At 57.7% G+C, this 26527-nt stretch overlaps 1 protein-coding gene across 1 annotated transcript; it reads left to right on the plus strand.

Moving 5' to 3' along the window:
* Positions 1-3395: 3395 nt before the first annotated feature.
* GRM2 (glutamate metabotropic receptor 2) lies at positions 3396-8843 on the plus strand (the record flags this gene model as incomplete). Its single annotated transcript, XM_079540386.1, has 5 exons — positions 3396-3857; positions 5744-6581; positions 7144-8207; positions 8379-8553; positions 8770-8843. The coding sequence occupies 5 exons, from the start codon at positions 3396-3398 to the stop codon at positions 8841-8843; spliced, it is 2613 nt and encodes an 870-aa protein (XP_079396512.1).
* Between the last annotated feature and the right edge of the window lie 17684 nt (positions 8844-26527).

Below are 26527 nucleotides of genomic sequence, written 5' to 3' on the forward strand. Positions count from 1 at the left end.
GGAGATTTACCCTCTCTGGCTTGGAAAGGTCTCGGTTAGTCTTCATCCAGTGATTGACAGGAGATTATTTATAAATATTTTGTGCTCTAAGTGATAAAATATTAAACTCCTCCAGCCCACATGGTAAAATATTGCTCTTCCCGGTGTTTATCTTTATTGCTGGTTATTACAAAACAGCCAAGCCCCCTGAAATATTCATGCCCAGCTGAGTCTGTGAGTACTGGAGGCAGACAGCAGCTCCTAACCCAGCTTGTCCCCTAACCCCATGGAAAATGGAAGGTGGGGGATCTTTGCTGTTGTTCCTCTGCTGCCAGAAATGCTGGAGCAGCAGCAGCCAGGATGCTTCCTGGTGGGATGTAGTTGCTACTGGGTGCCTCGTGCCGGGCTGGGAAGTGGGGTTTTGGCTGTGCTGGTCCCACTCTGCTCTCCCCCCAGCAAAGGCATCTACTGCTGCCAGAGCCCCGCTCCATCATCCAGTGCTGGTGCTCCAACCTGGTGCTGCATGAGAGCCGAGGTGGGGGCTTTGTTGTGGATGTCCTGGGTTGTATCTCCACATCTGGCTTGTGCCCCAAAACCCGTGTTATGCCCACAGGACTGCTGGGAGTTGGGGCCAGTCAAGCTGCCGGCACAACATTAGAGAGGGTTGGAGGGGGGGGCGGGAATGCATGCAGCAAAGTGGGATGCTGGGCGGCCGAAGGGCTACCAGAAAAATTTGGGCAAACGGTGGAGTCCGTCGAGGTCTCGAAACCGTAACTGCAGCCCGAGCTGCTCCCCTGGAAGCTCTGCACTGCGAATTGGAGGGGGGCATTCGGGGAGCATCACCCAGGGTTTGGCGCTTGGGTGCCGGGCGTGGGCAGCGGGGCTGCAGTCGGGGCTGGGACCCCCGTGCTCGGCGGGGGCGGCTGGGGGCGCGGGGGCCGAGCCGCTCTCCGGAAGGTCGCTCGCTGCGTCCGCGGTGCCGCCCGCCCTGCCCGTGTCCCGACCGCTGCCCCGCGGGGTGCCGCTGCCCGGGGCCGGGCCGGGGCGGGGGCCGGGGGCGGAGCGGCTCCGCCGGGCTGGAGCTGGCGGAGTGTCAGAGGCGGCGGCGGGAGGCGGGCGGCAGCAGCAGCTCCGAAGAAGCAGCGGCATCGGCACCGGCTCCCGGCGCAGCCCCGCCGGGCCCAGGTAAGGGCTGCGGATCCCGCGTCTCCGCCGTACTCGTTGCCGTGGTCTCGGGCCGCCCGAGAGGCTGTGCCCGGAGAACGGGGCTCGGCCGCTCCGGGAGCCGTCGGGTCCGCGGCACCGCTGTCAGTGCCGGGAGTCGCGGGCTGGAGGGAGAACAGCGTCGGCGGGGGGCCGGCACCGTGCCGGGGGCCGCGGGTTCACCGGGAGCTTCGCCGCGAGCCCCAGAGAAGGCGCCGAGGCCACCGGGCCGTCCGGCTGCGGCTCCAGGTGCGCGGCGCCGGGGCGCGGAGGTGACAGCGCAGCAGATGCGGGGACAGCCCCCGCCTGCCCTTCGCTCGCTGCTCCGGGGACTGCCGGTCCCTGGGGTGCTTCGGGCCGGCTGGGTGCACGGCTGACCCCGCATCCTCCCCGAGCGCACGGGTGATGCGGCGGGGCAGGGGCACCCTGACGTTCTGCCGGCCGCTCTTCTTTGCGTCCTCCCCTTCTGCTCCCGCCGGCTGGACGAGTGGCTGCAATGTACGGATCGACCTAAAGAGAGGAGGTTTTGGAGGCGCTTCCAGGTGTCACCCTGCTCCCGGCGTTGTGCACACGTGTGTGTGGCCACACGGCATGCGTGCGCTGCAACGTGCCGCTTTGTACACACGTGTGGACCTGTGCAGGGCATGGCCCGTTACCCGCATGCTGCAGGCATGAGCACACAAGGTACCCCTGCATGGGTGTGCCTGCAGAGTGCATGGCGTTGGTGTGCAAGCCCCCGCGCCGTGCATCCCCTCCTGAAAGCTGGGCAGCAACCTGGGTCCTCCCTGCATCTGCAGGTGTCAGGGTGCTCTGGGGAGCACGGGACCAACTGTGTGATGTAAACATCCCTGATTGCTGATGCTTTCAGGTAGAGGGAGGCTACAAGCAGATGGGAGCTGGCAGAGCCTTCCCAATGCACCGTGGCCACTGGGACAGCTGTGGCTCTGCCCGGTCGGGTGCTTCGCACCCCAGATATTCTCCAGTTATTCCCAGGGCCAGTTTCCCCCGAGCACCGTGTCAGCCCAGTGAGCGGCTCCAGGGATGGCTGCAGCCATCTTTGCCTCCTTAATGGAGCTGATGATTCCGGGAGCGCCCTTTGGGAGAGCTGAAGATGCCCTTCCTCTGATGGGTCCCACCTGGAGCCCCCCGTGAGCTGCGGCCACCTGGGGCTGTGGCTGTCAGGCTGAGGGGGTCCCCTCCTTTCACAGCCCCTGAAGCCCTGGCCCTGTGGGATTCCAGCAGCTGACTTTAAATGGGAAACAAATCCCTCTCATGGTGTGGGAAAAGACAACTCATTTCTGAGGGGACCTCATTTACTGCCAAAAAAAGGCCTGTCTGTTGCAAAAGCCTTTGATTCCCCAGCTCCTCCGTGGTTTGTGCAGAGGAAGCCAGCAAACCTGGCTCTTACTTCTACTGAAATCTCTGAATTTAGTGTACGAGGAAGGAAGGGGCGGTGGTGAGAGAACAGCCTCTAGAGCACTGCAGGATGGAGCTGGCACCCACTGGGGAAGGGGCTCGGGGGCTGGACAGGGTGGGAGCATGGCTGTGCCCCTTGCGTTGGGATGGAGCAGCTGGCTCTGGCCGAGCAGGTGGCACTGGGGTCAGGGGGCTCTGATCTGGTATCGAGTCTGCCTCTGTCCCTGCTCTGGGTGATGTCCCAGCCCCTGGGTGACATCCCTGGCTCTTTTCCCAATGCTTTACCAACCAGAAAAGCTATCCCCCACTAGGCTGCATTGCCTGGAACTGCTGCAGCACTGACTGCCTGCCTCTCCACACGTGCCAGCTCATCCCGGGGAGCTGGGCAGCCAGGGTGGCCCTGCGTGTCTGTCCACATCTGTGTCACTTGCTACATCCTGCAGATCCTGGGTTGCTGCTGGAGCTGTCACATCTGCTCAGCTCTTGCTTAGGGTATCCTTCCTGGGGGGCACACGGGCTGGTGGGGCACAAAACACCTGCATGCTGCCCTGGCTCAGCCACCTTGAGCATCTCCTCACAGCTCCCAGATGGACAGCCCCAGCTCATCCCATGACCTGCCGACCCAGTGCCTCTTCCCTTTGCTTTTCCAGGCGCTGAAGGCTCCAATAGGGCAGCAGACCCCCTGCCACCACCACGCTGCTCCGTCGTCGATGCCGGGGCCCTGGCTGCCCTCACCTTAACGGGCAGTGCTGGGTGACATGGGGCGTGCGGATCCCCAGCCAGCACCAGCACACCCCATGGCGGTCCCCATTGCCGCCTGGCTCTGGCTGATGCACCTGGCCTCCTGCCTGGCTGCTGGGCACGGCTCCACCCACAGCAAGAAGGAGATCAGCACTGAAGGGGACCTGGTCATCGGGGGGCTCTTCCCCATCCATGAGAAAGGAGTGGGGAGCGAAGACTGTGGCAAAATCAATGAGCACCGGGGCATCCAGCGCCTCGAGGCCATGCTCTTTGCACTGGATGAGATCAACAAGGACCCAAGCATCCTGCCGGGGGTGAGACTGGGTGCCCACATCCTGGACACCTGCTCCAAGGACACCTATGCTCTCGAGCAGTCGCTCGACTTCGTCCGCGCATCCCTGACCAGAGTGGACGGCTCCGAGCACATCTGCCCCGATGGCTCCTATGCTGTCCATGATGACGTGCCCACAGCCATCACTGGTGTCATCGGGGGTTCCTACAGCGATGTTTCCATCCAGGTACCCCTTGCAAGATAAGAGCCTGGGCTGCGGGCAGAAGTGGCAGAGGGCATTTACTGGCTGTAGGGCGGCCAAACCTCAGCCCTCACCGGGGGGGAACCTCCTGGAGGTGGGGAGCACAGAGTCCATCCTCTTCCTCGGCCCTACTTCTTTGCTGGGCTGTGTGTCAGGGAGCTCAGCATCTGCTAAGGAAAGTAACCAGTCGAGGCTGCTTGGGGCTAGCTGGGTGCATGCCAGCCCTGTGCCGTGGGATACTGTCCCACCCCCAGCATCAGCGGGGGGGCATTAGCCCCTCGGATGGAGCCATTTGTTTGCTGCTGTGGCCCCACTGGCCACAAACAGAGGGGTCAGCACCCACGCAAGGTGGCCATCCCTCCGTGGGGATGGTGCTTTATTCACTCTGGGTTCCACAGTCACCCGGAATACCCAGGACAATGTCAATGTGCAGATCCACATCCTTGGTGCAGTTTCCAGCCCTGCGCTGCACGTACTCCCGCCAGCAGGTCTGGATGGTGCGGGCGGCCTCCTGGCAGCGTTTGTACTCCGTCCGCATCACCCACGCCCGGACCTGAGCCTGCAGCAGGACAATGGCTCGCTCCAGCTTGATGTACTCTGCCAGCACCCACAGGCGCTGCTGCTCTCTCCGCTGGCTGCCCACCCGTCGCCACCAGCCCTGGATGCGCCGTGCGCTGCTGGCCGCCACCAGCAGTGCCCTCCGCACCAGCTGTCCTCTCCACCACGCCTGGATGGCCATGGCCGCGGCCGTGTCGGGCTCCATCTGTGGGGACAGAGCACGGGTGGCCTCAGTGGGTTGGGATAGGATTTAGGGATTGGCTATTTCCAGGGAGCTCACCTGCGTTTCCATGGGTCCCAGGTGCGTGGTTGGGTACAGAATGTCCACGGGGGGCAGCGACACCTCCTGATGTCAGAATGGCCTTGAAAACCCCACATGGGACAGGAGGAACGTGGTCCCAGGCCGCCCAGTGCGACAGAGTCACCAGACGGTGACAGCCCCACATCCCCCAGTGTCCCCACAGCATGACTGCCCTCTGGGACTTCTGTGCCATTAGGGTGATTTGCAGCTAAAAACATTTGTCCACGTTAATTAAGCTGCATCTCCTGCATAGGAAGCAGAGCTGCGTGCGGCCTGCGAGAGCCGTGTTTTCTAACAGCCTCATTAGCAGGGCTCTCTCCTTTTTGAAGATAACGAGGGGAAAGAGCAGCCACAGCAGTCAATTGCAGTGCCTGGCCCACGGGGCTCAGTGGGACAGTGCTCACTGTGTCCCCCCAGCCCTGCGGGCACCAGTTTTGTCCTCGCGGATGAGCATCGCTCCGTTCGCCTGCGGTGGAGTTTCGGTGTTTGCCATGAATCTATTTACTCCCAACCTTAATCTCAGAGGGGGGAGTATAAAATATTAATAAAAATAATAATGAAAAAAAAAAAAACAAAAAGAAAGGAGTGGAGGCTGCAAGAAGTAGGAACACACTGGGATTGCGGAGTGAGAAACCTCTGTGAATACATGACCCCAAGGCCCTGTGCCATGCATCAAGGGCTGGATGTGGCCAGGCTTTCCAGTGCTACAGCCCTTGGTGGTCATGGACATACAGGGACCTCCCCATCACCTCTTCCATCCTGCCCTCAGAAGGATGCCCAGGGAACATCATTACACCCCGGCTCTGGGACAACCACAGTTCCCCGTGCTCCAACACAGGACTGAGGGCTTGGACGACCTGTGTCCATCAGATTGCAGGGCACTGGGTTCCCCCAGCCTCCAGATGGGGGTTGCCCGTTAGTCAGCCACCCACCGTGTCTAGGAGTGGATGCTCTCAGGGGATGCCTCTCATGGGGTCATGTCTGGCTGTGCTCACCTCTCCCCCCCATGCAGGTCGCCAACCTGCTGCGGCTCTTCCAGATCCCGCAGATCAGCTACGCCTCCACCAGTGCCAAACTCAGCGACAAGTCTCGCTATGACTACTTCGCCCGCACCGTCCCGCCTGACTTCTACCAAGCCAAAGCCATGTCGGAGATCCTCCGCTTTTTCAACTGGACCTACGTCTCCACGGTGGCCTCAGAGGGCGACTACGGCGAGACGGGCATTGAAGCTTTTGAGCAAGAAGCCCGCATGCGCAACATCTGCATCGCCACCTCGGAGAAGGTGGGACGCTCCATGAACAAGAAGACCTACGACGGCGTGGTGCGGGCGCTGCTGCAGAAACCCAACGCCAAGGTGGTCGTGCTCTTCACCCGCAGTGAGGACGCCCGGGAGCTGCTGGCAGCCGCCCACAGAGCCAATGTCTCCTTCGTATGGGTGGCCAGCGATGGGTGGGGAGCCCTGGAGAGCGTGGTGGCGGGGAGCGAGGCGGTGGCGGAGGGAGCCATCACCATCGAGCTGGCAGCGTACCCCATCCAGGAGTTCGCCGCATACTTCCTCAACCTCCATCCCTACAATAACAGCCGAAATCCCTGGTTTCGGGAGTTTTGGGAGCAAAAGTTCAAGTGCAGCCTTCACATGCAGGACTGCAGCCGGCACTCCCTAAAGACGGGAAAGTTTGAGCCAGAGTCCAAGATCACCTTTGTGGTCAATGCGGTCTACGCCATGGCTCACTCGCTTCACAACATGCACCGGGCGCTGTGCCCCAACACCACCAAGCTCTGCGACTCCATGAAGCCTGTCAATGGCAAGAGGTTCTACAAGGACTTCATGCTCAATGTTAATTTTGATGGTGAGTCCAGAGGTGGAGACGGGGCTTGGCTGCACAGCCGAATGGGTGGAGGGGCAGGGAGGATCAAGGAGGTCACACTCTCACTCTAATGTTCCACCTCCTCCTGGAGGTTTCGGTCTCTCCTTGGAGACTTCAGCCACTTGCTCTGTGATTGATTTAGTCACCTCTCAGGGACTAAGCTGGAGGGAGAGCCTCAATCAGGAGCCCACAGCTCTGGGGTCAGTCAGAACCATCATCCCCTCTGGGCTGAGCCCTATGTACCACTCAGAGCCATGGAGGTTTGGGGGGCAGTGATACTGCATGGCTATGCAGACCCCCCTGCTTTGCCCTGCAGCATGGCTAGAGGCTGCCAACCATGTTGAGAGCATTATGCACCACTACTCTCACAATCCCAAACAATAATGCTGCATTCTAGGCATGAGGGGCAAGGGGACAGGTTGGAAATAGCCTCTTGGCCATGGTGGGCTGTGTCTCCTCGGTGCATCCCTATGGGAGCAAGTGTGATCCCACACCATGGGCCAGCTGTCCAGGCAGTGACCATCTCCATTTCTCATCTCTCCAGCTCCATTCAGGCCAGCAGACACTGAGAGCGTTGTTCGATTTGACCGCTACGGTGACGGGATTGGGCGCTACAATATCTTCAACTATCACCGCATGGATGGGCGGTACCGGTACCAGAAGGTGGGCTACTGGGCCGAGGGGCTCATCCTCAACACCAGCCTCATCCCCTGGGCAGAGGTGTCCATCCCAGTGTCCCAGTGCAGTGATCCATGCAAGAAGAACGAGATCAAAAGCATGCAGCCGGGAGACATCTGCTGCTGGATCTGCATCCCCTGCCAGCCCTACGAGTACCTGCTGGATGAGTTCACCTGCATGGACTGTGGTTTGGGTTACTGGCCCAATGAGACCTTGAATGGCTGCTACGAGTTGCCCCAGGAGTACATCCGTTGGAAAGATGTCTGGGCCATCGGTCCCGTCACCATCTCTTGCTTGGGATTTATCTCCACTCTCTTTGTTTTTGGTGTCTTCATGAAGAACAATGACACTCCCATTGTGAAGGCCTCTGGACGGGAGCTCTGTTACATTCTCTTGACCGGGGTCCTCATGTGCTACAGCATGACCTTCATCTTCATTGCAAAGCCTTCCACCGAGGTGTGCACGCTCCGGCGCCTGGGGCTGGGCACATCTTTTGCTGTCTGCTATTCGGCCCTCTTGACCAAGACAAATCGCATCGCCAGGATCTTCAGCGGGGTGAAGGAGGGGGTCCAGCGCCCTCGCTTCATCAGCCCCACATCACAGGTGGTCATCTGCATGGCCCTCATCTCCTGCCAGCTGATCATCGTCATCATCTGGCTGCTGGTGGAAACCCCTGGTACAGGCAAGGAGACCGAGCCTGACAAGAGGTACATTGTCACCCTCAAGTGCAACAACCGTGACTCCAACATGCTCATTTCGCTCACCTACAACGTCCTTTTGATTGTCCTGTGCACGGTCTACGCCTTCAAGACACGGAAATGCCCTGAAAACTTCAATGAGGCCAAGTTCATTGGCTTTACCATGTACACGACCTGCATCATCTGGCTGGCCTTCCTGCCCATCTTTTACGTGACCTCCAGCGACTACCGAGTAAGAGCCTGAGTTCTGGGGATACCCATGGGGCCCAACCAGAGCAGCCCGCATGACCGGGGCAGCACAGGTCTGGGAGGGTCTGGGGAAGGGCTGAGGAGGGCTCCATCCACGCTCTTGCCTGGGTGCGTGATGCTACCACACCCGTGACGCTCACCCCTCTGCCTCCAGGTGCAGACCACCACCATGTGCATCTCAGTGAGCCTCAGCGGCACGGTGGTCCTCGGCTGCCTCTTCACTCCCAAGCTCCACATCATCCTCTTCCAGCCACAGAAGAATGTGGCCAGCCACCGCGTGGGCACGGCGCGCTTCAGCATGGCGGCCGCTGGCTCCAGCCAGTCCCACGGTGAGTGCAGCTGGGCTGGGGAGGGACAGGGGGACAGCTGGGAGGGGGACCTGCGGAGCAGGAGGTAGGGGTGCTGCAGCACCCAAGGGATCGGCTGCTGTATCCCAAGTCCTCCACCCCAGAGCTGCTCCTGGGGGTCCGTCACTGCACTGGGATACCCCAGGTGGGGGCTGCTGCTGGATCCCCCCTCTCATAATTGGTGCCTTTCCCCACCAGGCTCGGCCTCACAGTACGTGCCCACAGTGTGCAATGGCCGCGAGGCGGTGGACTCCACGACGTCGTCCTTGTGAAGGCTGGGGGGAGGCCATGCCCCAGCCCATCCCTTCACAGGGAGCAGCAGCCCCAGCGTAGGGGCTGGAGGAGCAGGAAGGTGGCCCCCAGCCCAGCCTCAGCATCACAGCACTCATCCCTCGTGCCCATCAGTGGTGCGCAGCCCCATTCCCAGCTCCCTTGCACTGAGCTGCACTTTCCATCACGCTTCGCTAGCCCTGAGCCATGGCCCACCATACCCCTCCTCCACGCAGAGCACGCTGCCCTCACTCACCCCACTTTCTCTCCAATGTCACAACCCCCTCGGATGAGCCAGACACCACACCAGCCTCCCCAGCACACCCGGACCCCCACACCTGTACCGGTGGCACTTTCTCTTTTCCTCTTCATTTTTACTCCTGGGTTTGCAGGCTCCCAGCCACGGCCCTGTCCCTGAGGAGCTCTGCATGCTCCCATCCCATGGCGGCAGAGGGACAGGAGCCTCCCCAGACACCTGCTCCATGCCTTGGGGCACTGCAGACCCCAGCAGCACCTGGAGAGGGCCTCAGAGGACTGTTGAGTGATGGGGCCCCAGGGGGCTGAGCCCTTTTTAAGAGTAGGTTTTTTCTGTGCCCAAGATTCCTCTTTTTTTTTTTTTTTTTTTTTTTTTTGTAATTTATGTAAATAAAGTGTTCTTTTGTTGGTTGTGTTTTTTTTTTTTTTCTTTTTTCCTTTTCCTTTTCTTTTTTTAAATGCGTTCTGCCTTTCCCCAGGGCTGGCTGAGCCTCAGAAGGACCCCATGTGTGCCCAGAACAGAGGTGGGGGCCTGGCTGCACTTCTGTGTGCTTTCCTAGCCTCATGATGCCACTGTGCCTGATGCTGTGCGCTGCTCCTTGGTGAGCTGGATGCAGCCAGTAGAGGCCCTGCAAGAACTGACAGTGAGCAGTAGCTGTGAGCACACTGCAGGGTCCTGTGCAGGATGCAAAACCCCAGGCACAACAGGCACACAGGTGGCCCCCAGGTACTTACAACCTCCTGGGATGGGATTTGCCTCCCACCTTCCTTCCTGCATCAAAGGTTTGTGACAACATGGGAATATGGCCAAGCACCACTGGTGACAGCGTGTGGCTCTGCGTGGCACCAGTCCTGTCACCATAGCAAGTATCTGTGGCCTGAGGAGGTGGTGATGCAGAGAACGTAACCCCGGGGAGCCTCTCCTGCCTCAAAAAGTGCAAATGAGCCATGCATAAAGCCCAGAGCGATGCACCCTGCCCAGCTCCTGGCTAATCAATCACAGCATGGTTGTGTCCTAAGGGACCTCCCAGCCCCCAGCCCCACTCCTGCCATGGTCTGACTGTCCCCCAGCTCGGGCTGCCCAGGGCCCCTCCATGGCCTGGGCCACTTCCAAGGTTGGCACCCACAGCTCTGCGCAGCAGTGCCAGCACCTCACAGCCCTCTGAGCGAAGAATTAAGCCCTAGCATCTCACCTAAATCTCCCCTCTTTCAGTTTAAAATCGTTACCCTTTGTCCTATCAGACCGTGTAAAAAGTCGCTCACCCCGACGTTCCAGGTGCAGAACCCTCCTCCTCCTCTCTGGGCACGAGCCGCAGGGTCCCCCAGCCCCGCCGGAGCGCAGCGGTGCGCGGTGCGTCGCGGAGCCGCCGGAGGGCGCCGGGTTCCGTCCCGCGGGGTCAGCGCCGCCCGAACCGCCACCACCGGGTCCGCGCCGTCGTGCTCTCGTGCCTCCCAACGAGCTCTGCGGTCATATGTTCAGCGACCCCGGCTGCTCCCTGGGTGCAGCATGGAGGGCCGGGCACAGGGGAAGCTCAGACTCGTGGCTCACCGATGAACCTCACGGCCTCCCGCCGCAGGGGCTCCTGCGGGCTCTGTAGGTAGAGCAGGCTCTGGCCCAGGTAGTCCTGCGCTGCACTCTTCCTCCTCTCCACCAGCTGGAGAGAAAAGGGCACGGAGTCAGCGCGGAGCAGAACTGAGCCTGTCCTGGGCTGTGGGAATGCGCGCACCAGGCACTCGCCGATCTGCCAGAACTGCGCCACCTCTGCCAGGCGCTGCAGCCGCCTCCAGCGCAGGAACCGTGTGGCACCAAGGAAGGCTTTCTGGGAGGCCTGCCAAACGGCTGAGATGCCACTGCAGTCCGAGCAGAGGCAGAGCCTGCGATCCTCGCAGCCCCTCCGCAGGGAGGATGCAGCTGCAGGGGCTGACGCTGCCGTGGGCTGCAGCACCCCTGTGTCTGGGGGGCACCGCAGGGGCAGCGCCGCCCTCCCCCAAATGAACGCAGTTCCCACCTTGGCCACGCTCTCTTCCTCGTCGTGCAGGTGCAGATACAGCGGGACCAGGCTCCTGTACACCTCCTTCCGCATCTTCCTCTTCTCTCTGCCCTCCACAAAGCTCAGCGTGTCAAGGAAGAGGTGCATGGAGAGCTGGCGCACCGTGCCGGACTCCTGCGAGGAGGAAGGAAGGATGTAAATGTCAGCTCCAAGTCTACTGTGAGCAGGGCCAGCACCGCCAGCGTGGGGACGCGGGGGTCACGGCCACATCCCTAGCAAGCTGGGCTCCCTGCTCCCCTTACGTCCTCAAAAAGCGCTGGGAGATTGCCGGCCAGCTCCAGAGCCACGAGGCTGAGCTTCCCCCTCTCCAGGAGCCGCAGCAGGGTGCTGAGCACTGGCAGGGCCACGGCGCGGGCGCCGCTGTCTGCATCCTGCAGCTGCTCCATGATGCACGGCAGCAGGCCGAGCATTTTCCTCGCCTGCGGGAAAAACAGCCCAACAGAGACCATTGCTGGGGCAGAACGGCTCCAGCTGCAGCCTCCCTACTGGCTTGTCATCATGGCACGGTGCCGGCAGGCAGGGCGGTCCCACACAGCCCCGGGGCAGCAGGCAGCTGATGGGCAGAGAGCTGCTCCTGCTCACCGCGTCCGGCCTCTGGCTGAGCTCCAGGATGCTCCTGAGCACCAGCTGCTGTGTGCCCACGCTCTGGCTCTGCAGACAGGTGTTGAAGAGGCTCACGACGCAGTGCAGCTCTTCACTGGGGTCCATGCCCTCCAGCATCTGCAATACACGTGGCTCTTAGTGCTGAGTCCTACCACCAGCTCGGGGCAAGGACAGCAGGGCACGGCCAGGCTTGGCCCCGAGGGAGGCAGCAGGGTTGCTGTGGAGGTCCCGCAGCTCCACGTTCATTGCTTCTGCAGCTGTTGCTCACCTCAACGAGGAAGACCATGGCCACCATCTCCCAGGAGCAGAGCTTGGTGCTAAGCAGCTCAACCAGCTGATGGAAGATGGGGTCACGCAGAGCACCAGGCAGTTCCCTCATCACCCTGGCAGGGATAAGAAGGCACCATCAGCCCTGAGCCGGGCGGGCACAGCTCTCCTGGCCGTGCTCTGCTGCCACAGTGCCCCAGGGGCCACAGGCTGTGTGCTGTGGCAGCACTTTGTCTGAGAGCTGGGGGCTCCCCATCACCACAAGGAAGGGCTCTCACCTGGCCACCACCTGCACGCCCTGGAGGTGGGTGACGGTGCTGAGAAGCGCGTCCCAGCCCCCCTGCTCCTGGATGGCCTCCATCTGCCTCTGGAGGCCCACGCTGCAGAGCAGCACCTTCAAGGCCTGCACCGCGGACCTGCAGGCGGAGAAGGGTGCGAGTCGCATCGGGAGCCCCAGCACCGGGTCCTGGGTGCAGCGGGAGGACGGGGATGTGGCACCTGATGGGAGTGAGCTGGTGCTGCCGGTGCTCCTCCCAGAAGATTTCCACCTCCTGCAGTGTCAGCTCCGTGGTGAAGGACACTTGCAGGAGGAGGGCCAGGAAGAGCTGGGGGAAAATGGCCTCGGCCTCCTTCATGACAAGAGGCAGCTGGAGTATCTCAGGGATGGTCCTCGCTGCCTGCTGAAAGCACCCGGATGCTGTCTTTGTCCCATCCCCCAGGTTTCCAGCCCACCTCAAGAGGTGTGGGAATGGAGGAACAGACGGAGAGGGACACCCCCAGAGCACCAGGGGTGTGTCCAGTGCCCCAGGGCAGAAACCAGGCTTGGGAGTGGACAGGGAAGGGGAGAAGGGGCTCAGCTGAGCTGGGTGAGTGAGGAACTCACGGCCAGGGCGAGGACACGTGGCCTGTCCCCAGTGGATGCAGACATGTGTCGCAGAGAATGGTTTGTGAGCACTTGGAGCAGCTCCTGCAGCACCTTCTCCACAGCTGAGGGCTCCGAGAGCATTTCCCTCCACATGGTGACGGTGACACTGCGGGTCCCCAGGGCTGTCAGCGTGGCTGCCCCCGCCTGGCTGACAGCCGTGGGGCGGGGAGGGGAGAGGAGCCCCGAGGGCCGTGGGCCCCGGACCTGGTGCAGGTGGGGGAGCAGCCCAGCAGGCTGCTAACCATCTCCCTCGGGTGTTTGCTGGCCAGCACAAGCAGGGCCCTGCCCAGGCTTTCGAGAGCCGGCTCAGCTTCGATGGAAGGCAGGCTGCCGTAGATCGTCTTCACAATCTTTCGCACCTGGAGGGGGACACACGTGAGAATGGAAAGGCACTGGAGCAGGGCTCTGCCGCCGTCCCCTCTGCTGCCTGCTGGCCAAACGCGGTGCCAGGGATGGGGCAGAGCCCCGAGGGCGGGAGCTGTGGCAGCCGCAGGTTCCCACCTGCCCTGGAGGGAAGCGAGCCTCTGCTGCCAGCACATCCACCATGTGGGCAGCCAGCTCGGTGCTGTGGAGGCTCGGTGCTGTCATGCTCTCAATGGCTGTGAGGAAGATGCTCACCCTTTCAGGGTACTGAAGGTATTTCAGGAACATCTGTGGGAGAAAGGAGAGGAGGGACGACTCATCCCCTGCAGGGCTGCTTGGCTGTGCGGGCGCCTCAGGAGAGCTGGGAGCAGGGGCTGGGCTGGGTGATGCCTGGGGTACAGTGTGAGGGCCCCGCAGGCACCAGGGCTGCTCGGGGACAGTGCCTGCGCTCTTCCTGTCACTGCAGGCCTGGGTTCTCCTGTGGGCTCAGGGTTTCCTCTTCTTACCCTGAAGATTTTGCTGGCATTGTTCTCTTGGGAAACGTGTTCATAGAACAGTGTTTGCCAGCGTTCCCGGAGCTGTGGTTTCTTGGGATCCTTCTTCCACAGCCACATTCCTGGAGAGAAGCGGACACAATGTCAGTGAGGGGCCTGGGCACCTGAGGGCTGGGCCAGGGCCAACTTGGGCACCTGGCCCAACACAACTCCTCTCACTTTGGGAGGCGATGAAAATGAAAAGCTGATGGACAGCCTTCATTGCCTCATCTCTGGTCCCCTCATCAGTGGAGGTGCAGCACAGGATCAGCTGCCCGGCCAGCTTCCCCAGCACAGGGAAGCGTTGGTTCTCTGTGCAGTGATGCCGGAGCACCACAGCTCCCATGAAGCAGGAGCACACCTGGGGAGAGAGGCAGCAGAGATGCACAGCTGAGCAGAGCAGCAGGGCCCAGCCCAGCTCTGTGCAAGCCTGGAGACAGGTGGGCTCCAGCTGGCTAGACAGGATGGGGTGCTGGAGCTGTGTGCTCCCTACCTTGGGCAAGGAGCAGGTGTTGCTGAAGGCGAGCAGCCTGCCAATGCACGCCACGGCCCTCTCCTCCACGGCCGCCAGCTGGCACGTGGTGAAGGGCAGCAGGAGCTGTGGAGAGAAAAGCTGCCGGTGTGCCCACAGCACGGGGCGCTCGTCCTTCTTCTCGCTCCCCAGCTGCCGTGGGGGTGGGTGTTCCATCCCTGTCCTGCTGCGGCCCCGCCGCCTTCCCGCCGATCCCCACCCACCCCTCTGGCCCCACAAGGGCCGGTCTTGGGCCGGCACCCCCTGCCCGCAGCTGGCCCTGGGGAGATCTCGCGTGGATCCCCCTTTACGGCTTGAACCGTCGCCGCAAATCCCAGCCTTGCCGCAGCCAGACCTCCAAGATGTTCTGCAGCTCCACGAGGACGGAGGTGCCTGCGCTGCCCACCAGCCCCTGCAGCAGGCGGTGCAGGGCTTCCATGGTCTGCAAGGAGGACGGCGGTCAGGGCGGCCGTCCCTGCTGCGTCCTGCTGGCAGCAGAGCGGCATCCCGGCGGTGGTGCCCAGCCCGCGTCCCCAGGGCCCAGCCCGTGCGCACCTCCGTGTAGAGCGCAGCGTCCAGGTCCTTCGCGTCCTCGTGGCGAGGGAGGCGGAGGACGCTGCTGAGGCAGGCACGCAGGAGGCCGCTCTTCCGCTCCTCCGGAAGCGGCCACGCGCTGCTGTAAGGGGAGAGAGGGCGGAGGCGCGATGCTCCGCTCGGCACCCTGCGCCCCGCTGCCTGCCCCGCTCAGGGCCCCCGGCCGGGACCGGTGCCACCACGTTGGCCGGCGCTGGGCTGGGCGATACCTCATGGCGGCGACGGCGCTCACGGCCTGCTGCCGCAGCTCCGTGTCCAGGCGCTCGGCGGGCTCCTCCTGCAGCAGCGCCTGAGGGCACGGTGGGACGGGAAGGGACGGGACGGCGCGGCGCGCCCTGCTTGGCAGACGGAGCCCCGGCACCCCATCCCAGCACCCCTCCCAGCTCCTGGGGCTCCCCAGCGACCCCGCGGTGGGCAGGGCTGTGCCCACCGCCCGATCCTGCGGTGCTCCCCTTACCTCAATGCACTGCGCCACCTCCAGAGGGCAGACGCACAGCCGGTAATGGGCACCGCAGTCCTCCGCTTCGCAGACAGCACGGACGGAAGCCAGAAAGCTCAGCTTCTGTGACTCTGTCTGAGACACGGAGAGGAGTTACGGGTGCTGGCATCAGGGCATCAGCTGGGCACGGCCGGGCAGGGGCAGCCAGGGAAGCACAGAGTGCTCGCTACCTGGGGTCTGTGTGTGCAGCAGGCACAGATACAGCTCAGGGGATCCTCCTCCTGCGGTGACATGTCCGAGGCAGAAGGACGCTCACCTGGGCCAAAGGACACCTGCACCTCACACACCTCATCAGAACCCCACTGGAGCCTGGAGACCTGCGATACCATAAGCTTCTCTGGCCAGGCCTCTTGGGGGCAGCTGGGGCGTCTCCGTTCCATCCTGCCGAGAGGAGATGGGCAGATGTGGCTCCTGCCCTGTGGCAGGGCAGAGATGTCACCGAGTACCACCACCACCTCTCTGACCCCCTCCCCCTCCGCTCAGCACCTCTCCTTTTACCATTGGATGGCCCCACAGTCCAGTGGGGTCCTGGTTTGGGCCTGAACACATTTCTGCCTGCACTGGCAGTGCTCCCTATCCTGACTGCTCCCATCCCCACCACCAGCCCCTGACCGGAGGCAGCTGCAGCAGCAGCACCCCTGGATGTTGCCTGGCCCTTCCTTCTCACACAGCAACACCCAGAATGGCACAGTCAGAGCTGCTCCTGGCATTGCAATACAAACCAGCTCCGTTCCGTCTGCTGTGTCTGTTGGGCCAAAGCCCCAGTTCCAAGCCCCATCAGCGCTGACCCAGCTGCTCCCAGCATTGTGACTGGTGTTATGTGGCAAGTTGCCTGGACTTTGTGCTTTAAGTTCTCACTGTGCTGTTCTCAGATAGCAATAAACTCAATTAATCTTCCCCAAGCTGAGTATATTTTGCCCATGGTGGTGACTGTCGAGTGACCTTTCCATCCTTATCTCAGCCCTTCTTCCATCAGAAGAATGAGTTGGCAATTTTCCTACCCTTTCAACCAGAAATAAGGAGTCTACCAGGAAACAGCACCCAAGAAGGACACAGGAGGGAAACACAGAATTCTTCTGTTCAAGGTGGTGATCCCTCTGCTCTGTGTATCCCAAGCCATGATCACTGTGCTTAGCCAATTCCCCCAGCCTGGAGAGTCCTGCTCTGCTTTTCTGAGAGCAACACTGCACAGACTGGGCTGTGTGCCTGTTGGTGGCAACAATACACTATGGGGCTCTCCTGTACACCAGAAAAAGCTGTGTTTTGTATGTCAGGGCAGCCCCAAATGGGGGGCTACTATGGGGAGTACTATGAGCTGGTGAATGAGCTCTTGCCAGGCTTAAAAATCACCCCATGCAGACACCAGCCCAGGGCCTCCAGCCTCACCTGACTAGAGACTTCTTCACCTTCTCCATTACCTCCAGTGCTTGGGACCGCAGGACTTTCATCTCAGAAATATTTGAGCAGCTGGAGGAAGGGGCAATTCAGAGGACCCTTTCCACAGGGGAGACGACAGGGTCTTGGATCCCAGTCATCCTGCAATACTCAAGGATGGTCTCCTTGGACACATCTCACCCTTGAGGACACAGCTTTGGTGAAGCCAACTGGCACTCTAAGGGGGAACCGGGTTCTACGGGGATACCGGAGAGACAGGGATCCCGAAACGGCACCTGGTGGAAGTGGCGGATGGAGGCCGCTTCCTGGGAGAACCGGGATCCAGAAGCAGCGACTCGGCGGACTTGGGTTTACCGAGAGCCAGCGCAGCGGGAGCAGCATTACTGCCCACAAGCCGGGCTGCAGCCAGAGCCGCGGGGCTCCCGCGCAGGATCCGAGCGCGTCCGTTTGGAGCGGACCTGATTGAGAACCGCGGCCGCGCAGCCCTCCGCAGCGCCGTGCAGACGAGCGGCGCGGGTCGGACCTGATTGAAGCCCGCGATTGACTCGGCCGCGCCCGGTTCCGCCCCATCGAAAGGGAGGCGGCGGCGGCGGGGCCGTCAGGGCGAGAGCGGCTGCGGGAGGGATGAGGTGAGGCTGGGGCGGCTCTGGTGAGCGAAGGGCTCCTCTTGGTGTCCGAGTCTCAAGCCTCCGTTTGAAGTCCAAAGCCTTCTTTCTGAGGCTGCTGGCGCCTTGTCTTTACTGCCCGAAGCTTTGTTTGAGGGTTCGTACCCACAGCTGTACAGCCCAAATCTTATTCACTAGAGTTCGCATCTTTAATTTAATGTCACAAGCCTGATTCCGGCGGGTTTAAAGCTTTATTTCAAAAATCACAACTTTTTTTTTTCTTCTGTTTGTTGAAAAACACTTTTTTTTTTTTTTTTTTTTTTTTTCCTTTTGAGGTGAGACTTCTTTAAGCTGAATTTCTCCTTTTTACAGCCCCAAACTACCTTTTAAGCACCCGTTTGGAGTGTTCTAAGCCTTATTCCTGGAGCCCAAAACCTGAATGCTATTCTCTACTCACATGATGAATGCCAAAATAGTAATTTTTATGGTTGAGATCTACAGCTCTAGACACAGATCTGTGTTTGTTATTAGTATTCAAAATCTGAAGGACCAAAGAATCATTTTTGAATGTCTGCCACCCTAATTTTGGAGACTAAACCGGAATCCAGAAGCAGCGGATAATTGGAATTGGGTTTACCGAGAACCGGGGAACCAGAACCGGCATTAGAAGCCGGGCGGCAGCCAGAGCCGCGGGGCTCCCAGAACCGGAGCGCGTCCGTTTGGAGCGGACCTGATTGAGAACCGCGGCCGCGCATCCCTCCGCAGCGCCGTGCAGACGAGCGGCGCGGGTCGGACCTGATTGAAGCCCGCGATTGACTCGGCCGCGCCCGGTTCCGCCATCTACAAAAGGCTCTGGCAGGGGCGGGGCCGTCAGTTGCGACAGCGGCTGCAGGTTGAGGAGCGTTGCGTTAAGGCCCGTCCTTAGGTGCCAAAGCAGCGCTTTTATGGGCCCGAACCTCATTTTGTGATCAAGGCCTCTGTATTTTTTTGGTGGCTACCTCTATATTTGCTTGCTGTGGTTCCAAACCTTCCTCTGAATCCCAAAGTCTGTCTGAACCGTCATTTCTGTACACCCCCAAGTGTGATAATAGTGCTCCCAGTTCACTTTCGTTGTCCACACTGTCATTTTTATAGCTGTTTCTGGGTTCTGTAAATAGGATTTGGAACCCTAAGGGTGATAATAAGAACATAAAATGGGGAGTTGCTGTCCTTAAACTGAGGGTTTGGGCACCAAAGAGGAGTGTTTGCATCCTATAAAGAGAATTCAGGCCTTGGACCTTAGTCTGTGGCTTTGGGCTCTAAACAGAATGGTTTGTACTGTGCATTAGAAAGAAGGGTTTTGCTCAGGCCCTTAAAATTAAGCTTTGGGGCTAAAAATGTGGGTTTAAGCAATAAAAAGATGGGTTTGTAACTCAAATTGAGTCTCAAAGCCTGAATAATGGGTCCTTGAGCCCTAAAAACTGAAAGCCCTTCTAGAGCTTACTAATATGCTTTAGTCTTGTAAAAAGAGGTCTTAGACCCTGAAGTAGGGTTTGTGCCCTAAAAAGTGATGGTTTGGTCCTCAAATAATGCTTTGGACTTTAAAAATGGGTCTTTGCACCCTTAAACAGGTGGAGTGGGATTGATGGTGGTGACTTGAGCCCTAAAACAGGTTGTTGGGAACCTAAAAAGGAGGCTTTGCACCCTTAATCTCAGATGCCCTGAATGAGGCTAAAAAGATCTTGTGCTCTCAAATGAGTGTGGACCCTGACAATAAGGTTTGGCTCTAAATATGAGTATTTAAAATTGAGACTATAGACTATAAAAACTAGACCTTAGACTATAAAAAGATGACTTTGGATCTCGAATGGATCCTCTGAACTCTGAAAATTAGCGTTTGGACCCCCCAAAAGGGATGCTTACACTTACAAAGTGAGACTGTGAGCCCCAAAAATGAGGGGTTGGGGCCCTATGACCTACAGTTTGAAGCCAAAACTGAGGATTTGTGTCCTGAAAAGAAGGGTTTGGCTCTAAAGTCCAGGCCTTGACCCTTAGAATGAGGCTGTGGGCTGTAGAGTCAAATAAGGCTTTGGACTCTAAAAATGAGGCTTTGCAAACACACGCATAAAAAGATTGCTGGGGACGCTTTGTGTCCCAAAAATGAGACCCTCGGATGGAAAAAAAAATGAGCGTTTATGCCACAAAAAGGTATCGCGCTCTAAAAATGAAGGTCCGGACCCTCAGATCTGGCAGTTTGGAGCCTAAAAGGAAGCTTTGGACGGGCCAGCAAGGCGTTGTCCCGTTCCGTGGAAGTGACCGAGCAGTCACAAGGTGGCGACTCCGATCCGCGTCTTCATGCTCCGCTCTCCCAATGCTTCCCACGAGCACGCAGCCCTGCCTCCCCTTCTGTTTTCCCCTCCTGGTCGGGTTGTTCTTGCATGAAATTCCAGCTAACCTTTGATTTCAGGCCCAGTTCAAAAAGCACCGAACTTCTCGCTAGAGTGGGTCTGATTTTAGCAACTAAATGGAAAATTTACCTTCAGTGTCGCAGGGCCCGCTTCTCAAATGTCCTATTAATATTTAAAACGCTGAACACATTGGTCTGTGCAGGGCTGTGCCAAGTGGGGGACAGGGTAGAGTTTACACCACCACAGGGAGACCATATTTTCCTGTGAAGGCTGAGGCTCTCGGAGACAAGGGGTGAGGGGAAGCATTTGTGCCCATAGAGGAGGCACCAAGAGAAGCGGGGTTGGATGGGGACACAATCTAACGTGGACCCAGCAACTGCAGCCAGGTGTCCAGGGTGCTAACAGCACTCTCAGAGCAAGATCATCCCATCTCCCCAGTCGTAGCATGGGTTTTCTGCAGCTGTTTGATGTCCCATCCCAATGCGGGCAAGAGGGAGGGTTTGAGCAACCAACCCTGCAATGCTTTGGAGCGTAAGAACTCAACCAGCTGGATGGGATGGCTGTTCTGTCCCTGCCCCTTCCCATCCAGAGAGCACAGCCAAAGCAGACAGCTACAAGCAGACAGAAATCACAGATACAGATCAGTATGGCTGAGATTGCTGTCTGTGCTTCCCTCGTTGCTGCTGCAGAAGGAGAAAGCTCAAGCCAGCTTTCACACCATGGAGAAGACCAAGGTGGGAAGCTCAGCCGATGAGAACAGTGGGCCCAATTTCTTCCATGGGAAGATATTGCTTTTACATCAGCAGAAGACATAAAGCTGCCACATCAGTGATTTTCTCTGCTCCTAATGACTTCATCCTCACAGCTGTGCCAAACCCATTCTGTCATGTCATGGTTTATTTTTTCCCCACCTGCCTTTGTGATTGCTTTGCTTCCTTAGGGAGTTAAGAAATATGGCAGAGGGACAAAACCTTTTCCGCAAGCAAATCTCTCACTGCCCCACCTGGAAATTTGTTCAAGCAAACTAGGAGAGATTTGACCTGTGTAGGGAAGAGGGGGAAGGGAGCAGCCCCTGTTGTTATCAGAACCAATCTTTACTGCTGGGTAACAACTAAGCAACGAAGCAAAAGCCACTGGAGTTTAAAGAGGAAGCGGAGTCAAAGGTCACCAGGCTGTCCTAGAAGTTTGTTGTCAGAACCTTGAGAACAGGGAGGAAGGTTGTACGAGCTGACTGTACAATAACCTGAAGGGGCTGGTGGAGCTGAGGGAGGCTGTCATGTAGCTGCGGTGGATGATGAGGGATCAGAGACCTACTGGTGATGAGACATAGCCCACCTTGGAGTGCGCTGTCACTCCTTATGTGAAGATATACAGCACTTCAGTCATCTGAGGGAGCTGGAGGGAAAGGGAAGTCAGAATGTCTGTTTCCAGAACTGGCCTAAAGGAGCAGGAAGGTCCAGGAGTGAGAAATCCTGAAGAGCTGGTCCTGGACTGAACCCCACCAGCAGCTTTCTGGCATCTGTGAAGATGTCCTTAAGCCACTGGAAGGCACCCAAAGCTGCTCCATGAATGCAGTGCAAAACCACCTTTAAAATATCTCCCAGTACAGCTATGGATCTGCACCTCTGGGCACATGGACTTCTTTGGCCCTGAGGTTTCCCCTCTTGCAGCATGAAGATCTCCATTCCCCACACTACAGGCTAGCCCCAAAGTCCTTGGTTCCAGGGGCGTCATTTTGTTTAAATACAGGTTCTTTCTAAGCAAGCAGAGACTGCTGATCTCCCTGACTGAGTGTGTGCAGCTGCCTCCAGTCCTGAACTTTCTCTGCTGTTTCCCACTGGACTGAGCAGAGTTCACACTCGATTGAACTCATGACTGTGTCAACCCAGAGGGCATGAAGATCAGGACCGGGCAAAGGTGAGCAGAGTGCACAAGAATGAGGCAGAGACCTTTGGGACGAAGAGTTCCCCACCCCTGGGGCCATCACTGCATGGACCCTGATGCCAGGGCTGGATGGAATATGCTGCACCATCTCCCTGTTGGAGAGCAGACACATTCTTTTGCTTCTGCCTCTCTGCTCAGTGCCAGCTCTGCAACGTGCCTGCTAAATAAAGTTAGCCCTATCAAGGCCGAGCGCGTTCCTGCCTGTCAACTCGATCCACCATACGTGGCACCAGACCTGTTTTATCAACCCCTGGAGCTGTGGGAGGCAGCTGAAACCCATGAGCTGTGGCTGGAAGGGATGGCACGTTGGGCAGCTCAGAAATAGGAAGAGCTGGATGGTCAGACTCCAACCCTAGTGAGGCAGACAAAGCCCAGAACCCCTGCTGGGAGGATGAACAATGCAAACAGTGGATGCTTACATCTAAAGAAGAGATTTTTTCCGAGTCACGGCAGAGGAATGTGTTTTAGGCAGCTGGCTTTTAGCCTTCTGTTTTGTTTGTTTCTCCAAAGACAAAAACAAAAGTGATGCCATATCAAAGTGCAGCAGGAAGCAGCCAGGAAGGGGACAACAGCACAGTGATGAAGTTCAGGCAGCCGAGCCTAGCCTGCTAAAGCAGTAGACAACTACCTATGCAGCCGCTTAGTACAGCCTGGGGAGTTTTCCACATGGAAATTACCTGCTGGGCTTCGGGATGCCCCACACAGCCCATGGAGTGCTCAGGATTTGCTGGTTTCTTTGATAACCCCAGCACAGGAACGGACCCCCAGTGACGTGAGCCTGTACCATGGCTGTGCTCACACTGACGCAGCCCGAGAGCCACGAGGCTGCTGCCTGATTTTCACTTTGCCTACAAGGGAAATGAGGAAGTGAGGGGTTTCCATGTGAGGGACTTCCTTTGCCAACCAGTGCGAGGACGGCGCTGCCCACCCAGGGAAGGGCCGCTTCAGGCTGGGTGCTCTGCTCACAGAATGTCTCTGCTGAGTCTGGGCAGAGGCTGAGTGCTGTTATAATTAGAGCTGAGGTGCCAGGCCGCTTGTTTGCAGCCCCTGTTATTTTTATTACACGACTTTTTGTGTGTTGCATTCACCCAAAGTGCATCAGTGTCTGCTTTCAGGGTGTAGGAGAACTTCACGCCAGGAGCACCCACAAAGGATCAAAACCAGAAGGCAGAGGGAAAGGACCTCATATGCACCCCAATCCAGAGAGATTAAGTCAACTTCTTGAACAGTTACGGGTCAGAGGCACTTAGTTCTGTCAAACCACTCCAAGGGCATCTTCCTAATGAGTAACCAGTTATTAGAAATTGCAGATGTACAGTAAGGGGCTGGCGCAGGGAGGGTTACACAATTGTATCGTCAGCTGTCCTGACCTTCAAGGAAAGAACCTAGAGCACTGTGCAGTTGCCATAAATACTTACTCCATGACAAAGGGCGTCAGAAATGCGAGCTATTGACTGCGGGCTTCACCAGAAGGAAACCTTACACCTTTCAGCCAGGGAGCTGTAAAGACCAGTGAGTTTTATTGTGGTGTGATAGGCTATCTGAGATGTTAGAGGGCAGGCAGTGCAGCTCATACGGGGCACACTAACACCAGCTTATATGAAAGAAGTGTTTTCTTTCTGAATGATACAGAACTGCCTGTCTCACTGCTGGGTTCTGGAGGCAACCCAAGGGCTGGGCAGTCCATGGGGAGTGGGCCAACACGTGCTGGGCTGTGTCAGGGGCTGCGTGGGCACATTGCCTACCCACAGACACCCCTTAGCTGCACGGACTTTTGGTCTGAGCCATGAGCAGCACACAACGAGCTGAGAATCGAGGTGTAACACTGCACTTCTTACCGAGCACGTGAGTTTTGTTGGTGCAAAGTGAGACCTCCTCACCTGGTGCGGGTGGGATTTTACATCCTTGCGTCCCAAAGCTTTTTCTTCTGTTCCCCTGCTGAGAGCAGACAATCTGCTCTGGGCTGCCCTGCTCCTTGTTTGTGCAGCATTACAACACCCTGTGCAAACAAACAGTCCAATCTCGGGTGAAACAGACATCTCAGATAAATCCTATGCGTGGGATGAATCACGCTGGTGTCGCAATCAGTGATATCATGGGTAAAAATGACCCGAAGAAGGGGAGTTTGAGAACCTTCCATCTCTGCTTGTTTGCTGAGTTACAAACAAAGCCTCCTGATGGCCTTGAGCTGGCTTAGCAAGCTGTGCCCACCTGCTCTGATGATGCCCGTAGCCTTAGATCAGAGTTGCGCTGAGCATCTGCCCCTCTGCCCACCTCTGGGGCAGATCTTGTCTTGTAAAGATAGCTCCTCACCTTCAGATGACATCATTATAAGGCAAAAATCCTGGTGCTGGGCACTCTGTAAGCTCAAACACAGGTGGATGCGGTTGCTCAAGGTGGCATGGCATCAGGCATGGACATCGGTGGATGCACTGAGATATCCCACTGGTTTCCTTAGGAGGAGGTAATCAGTTCCAGGGACTGTGCAACTGCTCTGCCTCTGCTCTGCAAACACCAGTGCCTGCATTCCTATGGTTTGCGTGCATGTTGTAAATAAACACGTGGTGACTGCCAGCTGATAAGCTTGGAGAAACACAGGGCAGAGTTATGTAAAGCTGGCACAGCCATCACCTGTGCACCAGTACAGCCACAGCACAGCCATGTGTCATTCTGAAGCACAGCTTGAAGCTGCTGGAACAGGAAGCCGATAGGCAACCATGTCACAGTCCAGCAAAAATCCTTGCACAGGCAATAGAATTGCAATGCCAGACCTGGAAAGACTTCAAATCAAAAAATTCTCGCTTGTAGCTCATCTCAATTCCTAGAGATGCAGACAAGTCTTCACACCCACAGCGTGAGCACCTCAGAGCTGGCTACCAGACCTTCAGCTCTGAACGCCTAGGCAGGAGTGAAGCTCTTCCATCCAGATCTGGAGTCTGATTCCTCCCATGATTGTGTTAGCCACAAATGCCCAGCACAACACACCCTGTCACAGGCAGAGCCAGCCCTTCATCCCTGCAGCCCATCTCCCTGCAGGACTGCCTGGCACCACTGGTGAAGCAAGCTGTGTGTGACTGGATGGCTGATTCATGCTGGGACACTGGGCTATTTTCTTGTCCCCACACACGGTGTCATCCAGCACAAGAGGGCTGTGAAAGCTTCTTTGCATTCTCAAGACTCTCCTACCCTGGTCTGTTACTCTACAAGGGAGGTGAGCTGGTAGACTGTATGATGCTCTTAATTAAGGTTGGAAAATAAGACTATCTAATCCAACCATCCACCTACCAACAGTACTGACCACTAAGCTGTGTCCCTAAATACCACTTCTACATGTTTCCTGAGCACCTCCAGGGATGGTGGGCCACCCTAAAGGAGCATTTCAGACATAGACACGTTATCCCCCAACTTGATCCTTGGGTTCCTGGGACATGCTCAGCACTGCATATGGGGTTCTAGCATTGCCACCTCATGCAGACAGCACCAGAAGCTTCTCACCAGCCAACGGCACACCACATCCTGACATACATCTCAGAGGACAGGGTTGGGATGTTGGAGAAAAAAGAGCCACAGAAACCAGCATGGAGCAGCCACTCAGGGAGCAACACAGCAGCAGACCAAACACTTGGATGCCTGGCACACAAGAGCCACTGAACAATGTGAGCCTGGGAGCCACCTGAGGGCATGTCTGAGCACCTGGGTGCTATAAAGCAAGGATTCTAGTCCCTGTTGAACTGTCTTCCTCTAGCACAGGCCAGTGATAACAAGTGATCGGTGATTTTCAGGTTGTAACAGAGGAGGTGTTGGCTTGCTTTATTGCAGCTCCTACAGAATGGTGCTGCAGGCTAAAAACCACCTGGCAGTCCTCTTGTGCAGATTTGTCCTCAGATTTTCTCCTTACATCCACCTCATTCTTGGAGTTAATTATTCCCCTAGCTGTGCTAGGCAGATTAGTGAGCATTTATTTCTATCCATCCCTGAAGAAAGCGGCACCGCCAAGCACCAAGCCTGCAAACACAGCCTGCAGCAGGCCTCCTGTGCAGGCACGGTTCCACTCGGAGCTGCTGTGGCCACACTGGGCTGAGCTCACTGAGAAGGCAGTGGCTAAGGAGAGATGTGATCCTGGAGGCTTTGTCTGGTTCTCATTAAGCCACAATGAAGGCTTGGTGGGGCAGGCAGCCTGCTTGCTTTACTTGGAGGTGTGTGAGCAGCACAAACCCACAGTGGTTCAGCAACGTCCGGGGCCACAGCAACCATTCAACTGCTGTCCCATGGTTTGAGTGAAAACTTGGGTTAAACAACATCACGACTTATCTCGAGATGAGCTAACCAAAGGTGAGGAAATAAGCAGTGTTCTCATGCAACAGAGCTGTGCAGAGCCCCACATTGTGCCAAGTGCTGTCACCTAGAAGCCCAAGGGCCACTCAGCCCTGTCTCTCATTCAGACCAACACCAGATGCTTCCCAAGTAGATTGGGCAAGAGCCCCAGCCTGCCTGCCAGGGTTTAAGAACCAGGATTAAGGCACCCTCATCTCATGAAATTTATGGCCTCGCCAAATTCTGGTGGCAGTGAGACAGGCATAAGTAAGCTCAGCTTTGTGGTGGTTAAACTGATTTGCTCCACAGCCAGCCATCCTTTTGTTAAGATCTCTCATACTGTGGAAACAAGTCCCAGAGAGGCTGAGGATGCTGGGAACAGGAGGTTCTCCCCAGCTGCCATACAGTGCATTCCTGGGTAGCTCTTTGTGGCCACCGAT

Source organism: Tetrao urogallus, assembly GCF_951394365.1.
Source record: "Tetrao urogallus genome assembly, chromosome: 10".
NCBI lineage: Eukaryota > Metazoa > Chordata > Aves > Galliformes > Phasianidae > Tetrao > Tetrao urogallus.